The sequence below is a fragment of the Egretta garzetta genome, unplaced genomic scaffold (genome assembly GCF_000687185.1).
Source record: "Egretta garzetta isolate BGI_Z169 unplaced genomic scaffold, ASM68718v1 scaffold553, whole genome shotgun sequence".
In the NCBI taxonomy this organism is placed as follows: Eukaryota; Metazoa; Chordata; class Aves; order Pelecaniformes; family Ardeidae; genus Egretta; species Egretta garzetta.
Window position 1 is genome coordinate 1,636,458 of NW_009259328.1, and position 17,141 is coordinate 1,653,598.

The 17,141-nt window shown below is 36.4% G+C and overlaps 2 protein-coding genes across 2 annotated transcripts in view; one reads left to right on the top strand and one right to left on the bottom strand.

The window, feature by feature from the left end:
- Positions 1 to 2,492, top strand: part of TIMP4 (TIMP metallopeptidase inhibitor 4) — a 25,892-nt gene extending 23,400 nt beyond the window's left edge. The window contains exons 3-5 of the mRNA XM_009636636.2: positions 1,232 to 1,346; positions 1,997 to 2,121; positions 2,295 to 2,492. Coding sequence (XP_009634931.1) covers positions 1,232 to 1,346; positions 1,997 to 2,121; positions 2,295 to 2,492 — 438 coding nt within the window. The remainder of the gene's footprint in view (positions 1 to 1,231; positions 1,347 to 1,996; positions 2,122 to 2,294) is intronic.
- Positions 1 to 17,141, bottom strand: part of SYN2 (synapsin II) — a 187,360-nt gene that overhangs the window by 90,537 nt on the left and 79,682 nt on the right. The window contains exon 5 of the mRNA XM_009636662.1: positions 8,596 to 8,685. Within this exon, the coding sequence (XP_009634957.1) occupies positions 8,596 to 8,685 (90 nt within the window). The remainder of the gene's footprint in view (positions 1 to 8,595; positions 8,686 to 17,141) is intronic.

Below are 17,141 nucleotides of genomic sequence, written 5' to 3' on the forward strand. Positions count from 1 at the left end.
TTATATTGGGCTGACGTACCAGACTACTTTTATCTAATAAAATTAGACGTATTTTCATCCTCACTATATAAGTTTTCTATTCTTTTCACTTCTGCTTTGGACAGGATACTGGTTTGGTTCTAGTTTTGTTTTGGTTTGGCATGTTTGTTTTTTCTACTAAGTATTTCAAATTCACATCTAATATTTTTGGATCAGAAGCCCAATGACAACAACTTTGGCATTTTTTATTCCATAAATAAGGCTTCAGAAAAATCAACATATTACAGTGTCTCTTCTAGTGCCCTGTACTATTTAAATCTCCTGAGAGAGCTTGAGTAACACGAACACATTTTCCAGTGACGCCAGCTGCAACTGGGAGAGCCTGCCCTTGGGAGCTGTGATCCTTGCAATTGTCCACAGCTGTCAACACACAGCATGATGTCACCGAACAGGGCCCCTGAAGTGTTGGGGTTTCAGTTATGTGGTATTAGGTGATGACAGGCATTCTGATGTTGATTAGCATCTTGCAGTTCCTTCTCACATTTGGACACAACTAAATTTGTTTTGGTCTTTTAATGGCTTACTTTTAAGAATTATTTTCGTAGTTGTAAATGCTAGTTAAGGAGCAGCCTATCTGAACACCACGTAGGCTTTGATCCTGAACCTGTCCATTTTGGTGCTGCAGCCTATAAATTCTAAGAGCTGGATCCAATTTTCCAACACTTATTTGAAAAGGTCGCATTGGGCAAAATTCTGGATGTGGAAAAGCAGCTTGCTTTAATGACAGAATATAAGAACAACGCTCAGTTTCTGAGCATGTCACATGCCCCTGAAGATACACACCATTATGCTACTCAAGATAAAACTTCTGATATTAATATATTGAGAATTTTTTGCATCTTACAATGCCGCAGCACTCTGTTTGACATGAATGATGTCTCTGTATTAAATGGAAGATGCTAATAGAATATAAATTGAAGAGAAAGCTTTAAAGACCCTTTTAAAACACTGAAAAAGCAGATTTAAAAACCTGTAATTTTAAAAAAATGAAGACCTAATTTCCTTTTAAAAATAATGGAGACATTTCATTTAGCATAGAGAAGGGGTCTAATTGGTGGTATTTTCTCATGTAAGTTCAGACTTTAGAGCCTTTTTTAAAGGGATGCATCACATATTTCTTTCAGCTCTTGTTTGCAACTGTTTTTTCATGTTTGTTTTCCACTATTGACTTTCTGTTTCTGATAATTTTCAGATGTTTAAAGGATTTGAAAAGCTCAAGGATGTCCAGTATGTCTATACCCCTTTCGATTCGTCACTCTGTGGAGTGAAACTAGAAGCTAACAACAAAAAACAGTATCTTTTGACAGGTAATATATAACAATAAAACCAGAAGTAACTGGTTAGATTGACTTTGCAAAAATATGCCAGCCCTTGTTAAAAAATAATATATTTATGTACTAAGTAATACAAACACAATGAAACGTACAAAATGTGTAAAGCTGTAATTATACTGTGATCTTACATGTTTTCCATCCTTCCTCCAAAGATCTTAAAGCAGTTTCAAAGGAAGTCGGAGTCAGTAACTATGCAATTAGTAAATATGAAGTATGCCATTATTATTTAAAACCAACAGTACTGATTTTCCCAGGAATGCAAAGATGTTTAATGAGACAACACATGCCTACTTGTATGCAGATTTGGGGTTCTAAGTAATTAGATATTTTTCTACAGTCCTGAAATCTAGTTTAACATATTACTGCATCTGCATCCATCCCCTGTTGACAGACTATCAGCATCTTTTGAAAAAATATCCTTCTTAAATCTTTAACATTTATTCACCTTGCAATCAGCGGAATAGTTCTATCAGTTATAATTACATTCATTGAAAAAAGTGTGAAGTATGAGTAATTTGGCACAATTAGTTCAAAATGTCAGATATCCATGCAGTTTATTTCGACATTTAGAAAACAGTCTTGACTATTTGCTTGCCTTATTTTTCTGATTTTCCACACTGTAGGCCAAATTTTAAGTGATGGTAAAGTCCTCATCCATTTATGCAACTACATTGAACCATGGGATGACTTATCCTTGTCTCAAAAGAAGAGTCTTAATCAGAGGTATCAAATGGGCTGTGGCTGCAAGGTAAGTATAGAATGAAACACTGTCTTAACAGTGGAGCCCACCTTGCAGGCACTAGCAGTTGTCACTGGCAGGAACTGTTCTTTTGTACACCTTATATTTTATATTATTTGAGAATAAATACCCTTTTAAAGAAACCTGCGATATACTGAACCACTGTCCTATTTCACATTTAGATTACTACCTGTTACATGGTGCCCTGTTCAATCACTTCACCAAATGAGTGCCTCTGGACAGACTGGCTGATAGAAAGAAAGCTATATGGGCACCAAGCCAAGCATTATGCCTGTATCAAGAGAAGTGATGGCACTTGCAGCTGGTACCGTGGTGGTCCTCCCCCAGAGAAAGAGTTTATCGATATCAGCGAACCTTAAAATGATCACTTCCTAAAAAAAGCCTTGGAGTCTAATTCCATCAAACATTGCACGCTCACAGCTTTGAACTGCCATCGTCTAATGTATCTGTTGCTTAGAAACAAAAACAAATTGTCCTGTACAGCTAAAGTCTGAGTCCGTGGAATTGGCACAAGGGCAAGATGAGGAACAAATCACCTGGAGGTAGCTGCTCTGTAAAGTTACGCTTTGTACAGAGAGGCTCAAGCTGAGAATGCTCCTCTGTGTCCCCTAAGGCGTAACGTTTCCCTTTTACCAATATGAATGTACAAGAACAACAGAATTGCCAGAATTTTCTCCCCTGTTTCTGTTAACCTACAGATTAAAACAGGCCCATGTTTTATTCCAAATCTTTCTGATGAACTACGCAATGTTTTATAGAACTATTTTTTTTTCTGTATGAAAGTCTTCTGATACAAAAGAATTATTGTACAGTGTATATGTAAAGTATTATAACAATGTGCTATAAAAAAAAACATTCAGAAATCCCTGGTTTTCCTTTTCTGTTCAAACAAGTTGAACACTTCTGTGATTAAAACAATCTGTGCTCCATATTCTGTATGTTACTTATGCCATATAGCTTGCTTTATCTACAGAGTTGTAACTTTCACTGATAATCAAAATCCTCTTACCCCATTCAGTATTCCTATGGACTAGCTATACCTTGTGGAAGGAAAAGCCACATGTTCTAATGCTTCAGCGTTTTATGGAACCAACACAAATAATGACAGGCTAAAACTGCTTATATTTACAGAAACCATGTCCATCATCACGGCAGCTGTAGGACTTGATAATGCCTCTCTAAATATGTGACCAGGTCAATGTATTTCAGCACTGTTAAAAGCCTTGGCTTTAGAAACTCATGTAAAAATACACACAATAGATATTCAATAACTTGCACTGCAAGTGATTTCTAAAAAGCTCTCAAATATTTGATCATATTTAATAGTTTTAAATTTACATTAGTGATTTTTCATTGATGAATACCCATCATACTCTGTCGTAACAAATTTGGTGACTCATGAACTTATACTAGAGAAATGTGGCAACATATTTTACCTTTTAGTTTTTTAGTGTCTTAACTTTTATGAATTGATTGCTGTAGGTAGTAACTAATCTCACACGTATTTAAGTTTACTAAAGTAATTCAATTCACAGTGGTAAAATTTAAGGAATTGTTTCAGTAAATGCCAAAGTTTAGACAGTTGTCAAACTGCTTGCATTCTAGAAACCGGATGAGAACTATCACGCAGGATATGAATCCGTAATAGCTGCCATTTCTGACATATTTTACTCTCTCCAATTTTCTCCATTGGGTTTCTTTCACTTCATTCCAATTTCTGTTAGAAATTACTCTCATGTATTCCTCATATGAGAATTTAGAAGAAAAGGCAGGGATTTAGACAGTTCTGCTCTTGTTTGGTTAGATCAGGTCTATTTAAAGGTTTAACACACACTTTATTCGTTCCTGCTAATCATAGAGTGACATTTCCAGCCTATGGGCTCATTAAGAATCAGAGCTGTTACTGTCTATTGGTTCAAGGGTCCAGCTTTCCACATCATTCCTGTAGTCTGTTTGCTCTAGAGTCCTTATAAGATCATTGGGACTTACACTTGCAAAGAAGATACGCACATCTTTATGTGTATAGGCATCTCTTAATTCCATTCAGTTCAATGAAGGAGTAGTTTGCACATAAAATTCAGTGCGTCCCATGTATCTCGTCACACCCTAAGACATGTTGTATCAGATATAAAGCGTATACTTGCAAAAAATCCTGTATAAATTATTTTTGTGATATATTCTGTTCATGTTTCTAATGCTTATTTTGACAAATGCATGAATCCATATTTAAAGGATAGACAATGGCAGCTTTGAAAACACTCTTGTAAGAATAAATATTCTTATTTACTTTTTCTGTGACTGAACTTACACAATTCCAGTGAAGTGCAAATGGGCCAAGGCCAACAGGAAGGTGCACCATTATCCCTTAATAATCAACATTTCACTTTTTATTTACTGTAAATCAGGTTTGCTGTTTTAATTTACAATCCTAAATTAAAAAACCATATATTTGTGCTGCCAGATGTAAAGCTTATCTCATCTTCTGCTTTGCTGAAGACAAACAAAAAATTACCTAATTCTAATTTGGACCATAAACTTATTATTGCTACTCACACAAATGAAATAAAAAGGCTATATATTTCTTCAAAAAAGGAACTGATATTGCAGAGACAATACTGACAGTGCTATTTACTACCAGTGCTGTGCATTTATATTACTAATTTACAGAAAGAATTAAAAAACAGGCCTTATTTCCTCATGTCAAACCAAACTGACTCCTAGACAAGCCTGCGAGAGCTTAACAACCATACAAAGTCTGAATCAAGCACATGGCTGATTAATATTCAATACATGTACAGTGTAGCATTTGTTTCCAAATCCATTTTGATGTAATGGTATCTTTTGAATAGCACTCTGCAGCAAACAACAGAAATTTTCTGCTTTTTAACTCAACATAGTTCTGTTTCTGTTTTAATTTTATAATAATTAGACCTTAAACTCAACTAGCCTAACTCAGATTGCCTTCTTTATGTACCTTGTAAAAATAAATGTTTTATTTGATATTTATGAACAAACTGTAATATGAGTTGTATGGCATAATTAGTTTTAAAAACATTTTATATTAGACCTAACATAAAATATCCCATATGAGGTGTTTCAAAGTCAATGGCCATCCACTTTGATTTCTGTCTGAGCATAAAACTGGCCAAACTGGATGGCACAAAGATTTTTTTTCTTCCTCATATCAATAAATATGGCAAGAAAAGCTTTACAAAAAACCCTCTCAGAATGAGTTTTTATTTTCCTTGAGATTCAGCACTCATAAAGATTATGAAAAGGATTAACTAAATGTGGGATTCCTAATACATTATTTTCCTATCAAGATTTTTTTACTGTAGTGGAACTGGTATATTATGAACAGCAGATTATTTTTACAATACCTTATTTTTACTTCTTGAAACTGTGTATGTGTTATATGAAAGGCTAGAGCAAAAATATAGTCTGGTACAACATTTGATTTTAATCTGAAAATGACTCACATGACTTACGATAAAAGTAGGGAAAAGAACAGAGAAAGGAGACTATAGGTGAACGGTGGAAAAAAAAACCCACCTTGAATATTGCTGGCTTTTTCTCAACGTTCCAGTTAAGTTTTAATTAAATTGTCCAACAATTATGTTGAAAAAGCCGGGGTTTTTTTCATGACAGAGAACATAGGAGGTGGGAATGTAGTGACATAAAGGGAACTAATTACTGAGGGAAAGGCTGTAGAGATGACTCAACTAACAGTGAGTTCAAAAAGCCTTACAGCATTTTGTATAGTTTTAATCACTCTGAGATGAATGTCTCTGTTTCAAAAAGTGTTTCATTAAAGCAGCTCCATTTTTACACAAAAGAATGGCATCTTTGTTTATTTACCTTTTCTTGCCTTAGTACAAACGTACACCAAATGTACAAATGATCACCACAGTATGAAAGAACCAAAAGAACCAGAAGCACAACTGCACCTCTGGCATGCTCAGCTGAAAACTCAACTCACAGAGTTTTGGAGTTTTTCCCTGCTCCCTCTCAACCCCAACTGGTTTGCACTGGAGGGGAGGGAGAGAGCTCTAGGTTACGATTTGGAGAATAAGAAGGGAAGGAACAAAGACAAAAAGAACTACCAAAAATTACTTTAAATGGTAAATACCAAATTTGGTAAAAGTAAATGCAAATGAGGCCAGGTATTAATAAACAGTGTTTAAAACCAAAAAAATTTAAATAGCATGACATGATTTCAATTCATCAACTAGAAACTCTACTATTCAGATCATTTTACAACCCATTCTAGAAATTTGAATAAAATGTTCTCTTGTACCATGTTACCTGATTATTCTTCATGCCATAAAGTTCCAAATAATTTCTTCAGAAGGAAAAAACAAACAAACGAGCTTCACCACAATCAATTATTACAGCACCTCTAAACTATGTATGGTAATGCAGTCTGAAAATGCATTAATTTTCTCTAGATTAACATTCATTTTGTATAAATATGTAAAAAATTACTCAGCTGTGGAGAACATTAACATTCCAAAGTTCAAACAAAAGACAAATAACTTACCAGTTCAGACATTAATGAGCAATGTAGAGGAATGAAGGGGGGAAAAAAAACCCACTCAAATATTTGTTATACTCTTAAGCAAAGTATACCTGGTAAACACATACACATGTTTTCTTGTTTGTGTTCTATTACTGAATTTGAATTCAATTCAAGCCAGCAGTTTGCAGCTGAACTGGTAGACCTTCTATAGGGTCATACTATGTAAAAATTGAAAGCTAACACATTAATTCTTGACCCCTTTTCTTTGTTTCTCTGTACTGCAATTTAGCATTGCATTAGAAAGACTTTTTCAATAAAATCATAGAGTCATAGAATATCTCTAGTTGGAGGGGACCCATAAGGATCATTGAGTCCAACTCCCTGCTCCTCACAGGACTACCTAAAACTAAACCGTATGACTAAGAGTGTTGTCCAGACGCTCCTTGAGCTCCAACAGGCTTGGTGCCGTAACCACTTCCCTGGGGAGCCTGAATAATAACTGACAAAATAATGAAGAACAATAAATTGTGCACAGGAAATTATAAACCGGCTTTGGCCATTCTCAGGAAAATAGATATATATAAAACTTATTACCATTTAAAAAAGCGTATTGCAAACCGTGAGATGTGGTTCTGCTTCTCCACCTGTTACAAATTAATCCCCAAGGCATAAAACACTTCCTTTGCATAAAAAAAAAAAAAAAAGTGTATATTTCCCTGACAAATCCATCAACAAAACCCCCTTCCATTCTGAAGAGATTTGACTGTCTGGAACAACATTTAGATCTGCTGCTCCAGGTCAGCACCATTCTCCTTTGGCTCTATAAAACTTCTGTGTAGCAAATTTACTAAATAGAGAACTGTGGCGAAAGCTCTTTTCAGAAGTGTCATATGCAACAAAAGAAGTGGAAACATCTGCAAGTTAATAGTCCAAAGAAACCAGACAGAACTGGGAAAGCAGTATGAAAAGCCATCCTGCCACTCTTGCAACACATCAAAAAACACAGCAGAACTGCATCCTACTGCATTTATTAACAAAAGATGAGACAGACGCAGAAAAAAGAAGACTTCAGAAGAAATCTTGGTCAACTGCTGTCACTGAGGCTTATCTTAGATGCCACCTATGACAACGGAGTGTTAGCCAGAGTCTCAAGACAGACACACAGCAATTACAGCTTGGGGACCTTACATAAACAGCTAACGAGCATATTTATCATGACCTTGCAATGGTACTTGAATCACAGCTGTGTGACATATGCTGAATGGATTATATTCTAAAAATAATTGATGCTTCTCTGCTAGTCTATTCAATCAGCAAATAGCCTCCCTCCAGCTTCTCTCAGTGCTGAAAGTATTTCCTTTAGAAAAACATACTCAAGGAAAGAATTTCTGGTTAGAAACCGTAAGAAAAGTAAGAAAAAATGCCTGTAGCATAGGACAGGTCATGAGTAAAGGTCATTAAGTGTTATTTTTATGAAAGCATTTGTGGCTGTAAAGGACTGGGAATCAATGTCAGTTCAGGTACACAAAGATCACAAGTCATAAACACCCTGACTTTAGAGGAGTTCAAAGTTCTACACTGACAGGCACATAGCCTTGAGCATCATCTACAAAGGTAATGAACACTTTGAACATATCATAAAGGACCAGGTTGAAAACAAACCTTAGAAGTACGTCTTGCACTTTAGTAGTTTTTCAGTGTCTTTATGAGCATTTAATCTCTTTAAGATCCAAAGTTGGTTAGCTGAAAAATAACTACCTTCACATCTGAAAATCTTCCAGTTAACCATCACAATGCTTTCAAGTGGTCACCCAGTCCCATCCCTCTGAAAACTTCCAAAATGGCTTTTAAAATAGACAGTAAATGGGGGAAATGTATTGTGTGTTTACAGTTCCTGTTTTACAGAGACAGTAAGTAAATTCAATGTCGGTATTTGCACCTACCATTTCCTTGTGATTTGGATAGAATGTTTGCTCAATTAAAGGGAACTTCTCTGGACCCAAAGTTTTGTAGACAGACACCAGGTGGGAAAACTGTAAAATAAAAGCAAAACAAAACACTTAGGAGAGAAACCACATTCTACCATGCTGATCTCATACTGTCATTTTGCTTCTTGTCTGTTGCCTTTCATAAACTCAGGAAATACACATACACATTGTACACTTTCTCTCTCCTCTCTCACGTGCACACCTTAATCCATCCAAGCTATGACTTTATATACAGATCAACAAAGAACAATACCTCTAAGAGTTAAGCTTTCATACAGGCAGAAAATGAAATACATTGGAATACTGGTTTTCAGATACCCTCATAGTCTATAGATTTTTAGCTGATTTTCTGATACTAAAATCATTACAATTCTGCATTTTCTACCACCTTTAATCAAAGATCAGACATATTTCACATTAATTCAGCCCCTGGCACCTCACTGGCATTGAAATCCAATTTTGCAAAACTCGCAAACAGAGAAAAGCAATAACTATGTCATCCTTTCCTAGGCTCTAGCCACGTACCATAGCCACATGGCTATTCCTCCACAATCAAAAATGATGTTGGTAATTTAAACAGCTACATGTTATTGACATTTCTATTAATGTTTTCTTTCTGGGCTCTTTCTCCGATATACCCAGTCTACCTATACCCTGGACCGTAGTGACTTAACACAGAAAGCAAAACAACATTTAACACAAAAAGACAAAGAATTCTTTATTAAATAGAAATTTATTTCGGGGCTGTTCTGTTCACTCTTTAGTGAACAGATCAGCTCTTCTGCTGTAACAGTTAAAAAACTAAATCACGGCTTAGCAAGTGAGGTTTCTAGGGAGCAAGACGACTTTGGCAGTCAGAAGACCACTATTGTTTCAAGACTCCAAAGCTCTGGCTTGTACATGCCTGTGATGTGTTTAATTGTCATTATGCCAACATGAGACATAAACAACTTAGCACAACAGTCTGAATAGTGGGATTTGCTGGTTACAAACAGGGGAAAAAAAGCAAAGAACAACAGAACTCTGTGCATAACGCAGTTAGATAAAGCACCTACTCTGCTAATGCAGTTTAGAGTGCAGGGATAGTAAAAACTGTTTAAAGGGGAAAAAAATGATGAAAGCTTTGCATCACATTTCCAGCTTCATAATCTGTTTAATTTAGTGGTATTTACTTAGGTTTGGTAAAACACAGATTTAAATTTTGAAGTCCAGTGGAAAATACCTTCATGATGAGTAGTTTTCACCAAAAGCTTAAGAAATTTTAGTTGGATAGTGTGCTGCACAAGACAGACCTCAAGGAAAAGAAATATCACAGCTACCAAAATAAGGTCATTTGTGAATAGGATTCCTGACAACTTACTATTTATTTCTGTTCTTATCCAAGATCCAAAATCAAAATTTCATAAGCAATTATTGCATATTAAATACATTATTTTTGCCAAACAATTGTTATGTTAAAATAAATACATTCACCTATCTTTAAGTAAAAACCTTTAAAAAAATCATATGATTGTATTTCCTGTGATTCTTTCCTTACTTTCTTCTCCATTTTCACTGAAAGCAAGCAAAAGACAGTGAGAAACTGACACTCTTTGTAGGGGTTGTGGCATTTGCTCAAGTGGTAAGAAAGCTAGAATTCAGATTAGTACTGGCAAATGTTTGTTTACTTAAAATAAAATAGTACCAACCATGGGTAATACACGTGCATCACTCCACAGTACCCTCTAATCTAGTAATTAAGCTATGAAATAGCAAGTAGGAAAAGTAGGTTTAAATTTCCTGAGGCAGCAGAGAGAAACAACTCTGATTTCCCACAACCGGGGGGAAAGATTTACCCTTTGTCCCTACTGGGACACTGCTTCACCTGCATGTCTACTGTTTTAGGAATCTCTTGTCAAACTTTTCTCCCTCAAAAAGGCAACTCGATAAATTCAACCCAAATTCACATAAAATTTTTACATTGTAATTGTACATCCTTAAACTGCTATTAATATTTCTTATTTTCCTGAAGTCATATCGGGCAATTTATGAAAAATAATTTATGTTTTAATGAACTTCTATCAATTTGTAAGTGTGATCTGGACTATACCTTTTTATATTTTCCTTTTGAGCAGCTGATGCAAACAAACATCAGTTATACAAACTGGAGCAAAAGACCACTTCTGAAAATGCTGTTGTATCTGGACAGTTTGGAAACTATTACAAAGCTTATACATAGGCTGAATATAGAATACCACATTGCCTTCTTTTCTATCTAAATCTGGTTTTAAAGGTCTGATGGAAACTACACTAACAGTTCAATTTGACATTTTTTAAACTTTATAAAAAAAAAAAAAAGAAAAAGAAGACCATATTAATGCTTTGCCTTGATTAGAGTTTTGAAAATGTTTTATTTTATTGGGCTAGCTAATATGACCTTAAATTACATCTTTAAATCACAGTAAAGTTTATCAGATTCTTCCCTGGGCAAGAGCATCATCTTTTTAGATGATAAACTACTGAATTATTATTTAATCCAGAGCTGAATGTTTTCAGACACGGAATGTTCATGAAATAGAAAATTCTGTTAGAGCCACTCTATATTTAAAGTATTTTATATGGATGTCGAAAACCCTAGGAGATTTTAACCAATTATCTAAAATTAAAAAAGTCATTCTGCTCCCCATCTCTGTCTTCCAGCTCAGGGCCTGGGTACTCAGAGAACAACTGGTCTTACTATTAAAGACTGAATAATTACTTTGCTTATCGCTTTAAATGAGTTAATATGTGCTTAATTACACGCATGTCATCCCTGAAATGCTCAGATTTTTTCCTGAACAAACTGGACAAACATTTTCCTCAAAGATAACTAGTTACGACATTTAAAATTAATTACTCCAGATGGTGCTTTGCATTACCTTTAATTCCAGCAAGATTCTAATCCCTCTCACCAGACTGAACGATATGTATCATTTTCCATTCCAGTAGAGAATTTTCTGGTATGTTGAATAAGATTTTCATGCAACAAACTGCTTCACGTTTGCCTGTACAGTTGTTCCCTAACAGTAAAGTACCACTGAGTTGTGCACTATGAAACCTTTTCTGTCGGATTTTCCTTTATGGCAAGTATTCATTACCTGTGCTCTTTACACATTAAGGTTTGCTTCTACTGACAGTGGAAGAACTCCAACCGGCCACCTAATACTTCATGGTAACAACTAGAAAGATCACAAATTTCCCTGGATAGTCTGTTTCAGCAAACCAGATGCATTGGCATTCTCTAGGCCTAGAGAAACAGGAAAACTTTTTTAATCCCTTGGTCACAAAAACCAGTGCTTTTAGCCGAGATTTAATTTATCTTTGACTGCTCTAAGGTGTGGGCCCATCTACACAGTGAAGAAATGTAATGCAATACCAGTTTACTTCTGGATTTCCATATATAAATTTGTCTTTTACCAAATGTATTAAATGCGTATCAGTATTTGTGGGTAAAATTACAAAAAAAAAAAAAACCATCTAAGTTTCTAATATGATCTCAATATTCAGTATTGCTGCCAGCTTTCTTTGAACATGTATTACTTAAAAGCAGATGATGCAAAACCATTTAAAAGTTGAGTTGTTATGCTGATCAGATGTTTAGACAGACTAAATGTTTCATCCTACTGTATACTTAAATCATTCCTTTGTGAGACTAAGAGTTGATGAAAGACAGCTTTCCATGGAAAAGCTGTAGAGGTTCTTGTATTTCTCTGTGGAATGCACACTAGAGTAAATGATGCCTGAATGTGTATATCATTATGTGTGAGCACAGATGGGGGCCTCAGCAATTGGATTTTCCCTTTCAATATACAAAGGGAAGCTCCCTTCTCCCTGTAACGACCCACAGAGGTCTCTTGTAGGGCCTGTAGGTTATGAAGCTGAAAGATGAGCTGTTTTACATTTTAAGGCTGTTTTATTTCCTATAACACTTCTGTTATAGGAAACTAATAAAGATGATGACACATTGACCTTTTTTATCCCCTTCAGACAGCACTGTGAAAAATGTCCTCATAGCCATTTTTAGGCTGAAATGTCCATTTTTAGGCTGAGGCTTGGCTGAAGCTTTTTTCATTCCAGAAAAACATGACTGCCTTGTAAGAGTAAGAGATGTTGAAAGCACAGACTAAGTACCGTTAACACAAACATATCAGGGCTCCTATGTGGCCAACAGATTGAGAGACAAACATCATAAACCCTTCAGAGGAATCAGAAATTAAGCAGTTGTGTGGAAGGGGCTGGGAGGGTACATGACACATGCAGGAGTCAATTTACTTTAATTGAGATTTTTCCACTGTGCCTGTATTTTAAACACAGTTTCTGTATTTCTCTTTGTGGGTTTTGATTTTTTGTTTCAGTTACTATCACCTGGGAAGTATCTGTGTTACTCTTTTTATGTTCTTCATAATATCGCTCTTTGTTGCAATTGGCCTACATTTCTTCTATTATGCTTTAGTAAACATTAAATAATTGTCCAGAAGGCTGAGTACATATACATTTGATTTGTGATTTGATACCTAACATGAGAATCAAGGGGAACAGACTGCTGACTGTAGCTTGCATACCTCTTTCTGTCAGCGGGATCTGACAGACAATTTAATGAAAGTATTCAGACTTTCAAAGTCAATTCAAAGTTTGACATGGCAACTGAACAATGAAACATCGCCTACAAATCAGTTTGGGCACATTAACGGAATACAGAAAAGATGGGAACTGACAAAAGAACTTGATGTTCCTCCAGTAGTTTTTCATTATTATGCTGGAAAGCCAAAGACAACACAGTCGGACTATGAATGGAAAGATAACTTATATGGACCCTCCATCATAATTCAAGCAGTAGTTTCATAACACAGATGAGTTGTTCCCTAAGCCTTTTGCAGCCCAGTCTCACACAAGAACATGGGGACGATCTCTGCTTCACCAAGCTGATCTGCAAAACCCCACTGCATTTTTTTTATTCAAGTCCTGCTTCTTGACCCATCGCTCTGGGACGAGCAGCACCTCTTCCTTCCACCTTTTGACTGCAGCTGATATTTCCTCACCTTCTTCATCTCCAACTGCCTCCTTATCCTCTGGGGTGCATGTCTGCATCTACTCAAATGGAGCTATTAGGCCTGGTGGCTCATGCTGACCCTTTCCAAAACCATTTGGGAGTCTCTGCGCCACGTTACCCAGAATTTCCAATGACATTTATCTGGCTTCTGCACCTCTCCTGCAGTACTTGTGCTGCAGCCTGTGCTGCCTCTGAGAGGCACATCTCTTCAATTGCTAATTGCTGTTGTAATTAACTGCTGGAATATTTTCACATCAGACTTGCATCTGATGAGATACACAAACCATTAAGAATTTCTATAGGATGCAAAAAAGCCCCTGAAATAGAAATCTCATCCCCTTGGAAGAACGGCATGCAAACCTCTCGCTTACAAATTACCAGAGTGCATCCATGATAGGAAAAAAAAAAGTTTTCTACAACAGCTAGAAAAGCAGGGTTTAAAAAAAAAAAAAACAAAACAAAAAAACAGACTAGAAGAGGATCACAGTCAGAGACATAAAAACATTTCATCTTGGCTTGCAAAGTTGGGTAGCAAGGCATCTGGCAATGAGAAACACCTTGGCTTATGAAAGAGGCGGTGACAAAATATGTAAACAGTGAGGAAAGTGAGATTTAAGAAAGATGTGGATTAAAATGAAGGAAAAATAGCTGTGAGCATAAAAAGTAGGAAACAGATCAAGAAATGTTTGTTAGAAAAGAATTAGTGAAACTTAGTACCATGAGGCCTAGATCAAGATGCTTTCTGGAACTTTTTATTTCAGAAAGAAAAGTTACAGAAGGAAAAAAGAAATTTATGGAACTGAGTCATTCAAATAAAAGCTATGAGGACTCCTTCTTGGGTGCACTTGGCAGCAATGAGAATGTGCAGTTTATTCCACTATTATGGGGACATGGAGTTCAGCGTCCTGTTCAAGGAAGCATTTGTGCACCTATTTATTTTAACGGGACTTAGGCATGTGCTTAAGCACTTCTCAAAAGGGTCAGGGGGTCACTACAATAAAAAGAGATTTTATTGCCTTGAGGGTTTTTTAGAGGTATTAAGATCCTGAGACTTTCTAGTTAATATAGTAAGTTTTTATAAAAACACTGAATGCAATGAAACTTCCCAGTAGAGGAGGAAATCTATCTTTTAATGCAAACTAGGTTTCTGCAGATACAGCCCTCCCATATTCATTGTTAAGGAGTCTTGTAGTTAATGAAGTCTTGTTCAGGTGTTCAGACGTGCTGACATGAAGTTATCTTCAGAAACAAAGCATTATTTATGTACTTAAACACTGAAGTAAGAAGCACATCCCGTTTTAAAGCTAAATATTAAAATACATTTTTTCTCTTTCTCTTAAGCTGTACATAGACACAACCATGTACATCTACAACTTTGTTCATAGAATTCAAACTCAGTCAAACTGGGCTTCTTACCTACATGGACTTTTCTGTCCCAAGATGATTCCCTTATTTCAGCAAGATAAGGAAATCTGAAAAACTTTTTCTCAAATGATCCAATGGCAAAGCTCAATGGTAGAATGCCATTCCCCAGACACGACCAGCCACCATGCTCTCATTTTAAGTACAGCACAGAAAGTCAGAGGTGGCCAGCATCCAAACAGTGCAATCCTTTACAGCACTTTTAAACTGCCACAAATTCTGGAAGATACTTCATGGAACAGGTACGTTAGTTACTACACCTCATAAAAGAAACAAGGACAAGGACACTTTGCATGCGTTTCATGTGTGAACTGGAGCTAAGAATAGAAGCTAAATATAAAGGCACAACAGCAAGGAAATCAGAGGGCAGCAGCAGTACTGGGGGGAGTTTTCAAGAAAATGTGGGAAAACAACATTTGTGTAGAGAGAGGGAGGGGACAGGAGGGAGCGGGGATTGTGATGGGGGAGCCAGCACAATGGGAGGGATTTTCCTGAGTGGGTGACAAATTGTTTTTTCAGGAAGGGGAGTCTAGTTTCCAGATTCTCCTCATCACTGAGTCACCACGGTCAAATATAAAAGAAGCAGATATAATCTCCACTTACGTTTTGGCTAGGAAAAATTATCTTAGGTACTTTCATGAGGAACATAATACATGTTTCCTTTTTAATTAAATATTAAGATCACACAAGAAATTAAACTTAATTTTCAGAATCTGGCCCTCAGTGATGGATATTTGACTTAAGCAAGCACAAAAGAGTGAATTTCAATACTGTAGCAGGAACAGCAGATAATACAAAGGGTATGAATCCCAGCTTTACAGTCCTGGTTTTCACATTAATCTTACAGCCTTTATTTAAATATAGCTTCTTTGAGTAGAAGCTAAGACATGGTTAAAAGTCTGTTTCAATTTTCTGCCACTAGAAATGTTCAATGCAATGGAAGTCTGCAATGGATGTCAAGAGCTCCCACTGCTGCTCTTTAGCACGGAGAAGAACGGGCAAAGTGACAACAACCTCACACAAAATTCAAGAATGCAGTAAAAAAATCTGAGTCTACTTTTGCATTACACTGGCCTCATGGCAGTAAATGCTGGTCAAAGCAAAAAAAAAACCCAAAACCAAAACCAAACAACCCACTCAGTTTATATATAAAGTACAGCATAGTTTAAGCAAAGATTGATGAATATAAAGCTGCAAGAACTACTTGCTGTAGGGAACAGAAAACAAATAGTCATTGTAAACGAGGTATATTCATTATTTAAGAGTCTCTGCTTTTTTTGAGGAATTTCAGGTGAGCTTACATATCTTAGCAAAGTACAATCATTTAGCAAAACTGTAATATTCCCTTTCTATTGCAAGAATTGATTAAACTTAGAATAGGTCTAGGAAGAGGTGCAAAGAAGAAAAACCACTGCTAGGTTTAATGTATTTAGATTTCTTTGTATTTAGATTTCTTTGTTATGCATTTAAATAATTATTTATGAACTTGACTCCAATTTAATGTTAAAACTTGCTAGTAAATTGTCTTTTGACCAAAAAGCTTAAGATGTTTTCTCACCTTCCTTCTAACACAGTTTTGTGAATTTACTTCCAGCTCTTGCACTACAAATCTATCATGTGCTCTTTAACATCTTCATCAATGACTTAGACAGCGAGATCGAGTGCACCCTCAGCAAGTTTGTGGATGATACCAAGCTGAGTGGTGCGGTTGACACACCAGAAGGAAGGGATGTCATCCAAAGAGACCTGGACAGGCTGGAGAGGTGGGCCTGTGTGAACCTCATGAGGGTCAACAAGGCCAAGTGCAAGGTCCTGCACCTGGGTTGGGGTAACCCCCAGTATCAATACAGGCTGGGGGAAGAAAGGATCGAGAGCAGCCCTGCCGAGAGGGACTTGGGGGTACTGATGGATGAAAAGCTAGACATGAGCCGGCAATGTGCGCTGGCAGCCCAGAAGGCCAACCGTACTCTGGGCTGCATCAGGAGAAGCGTGGCCAGCAGGTCGAGGGAGG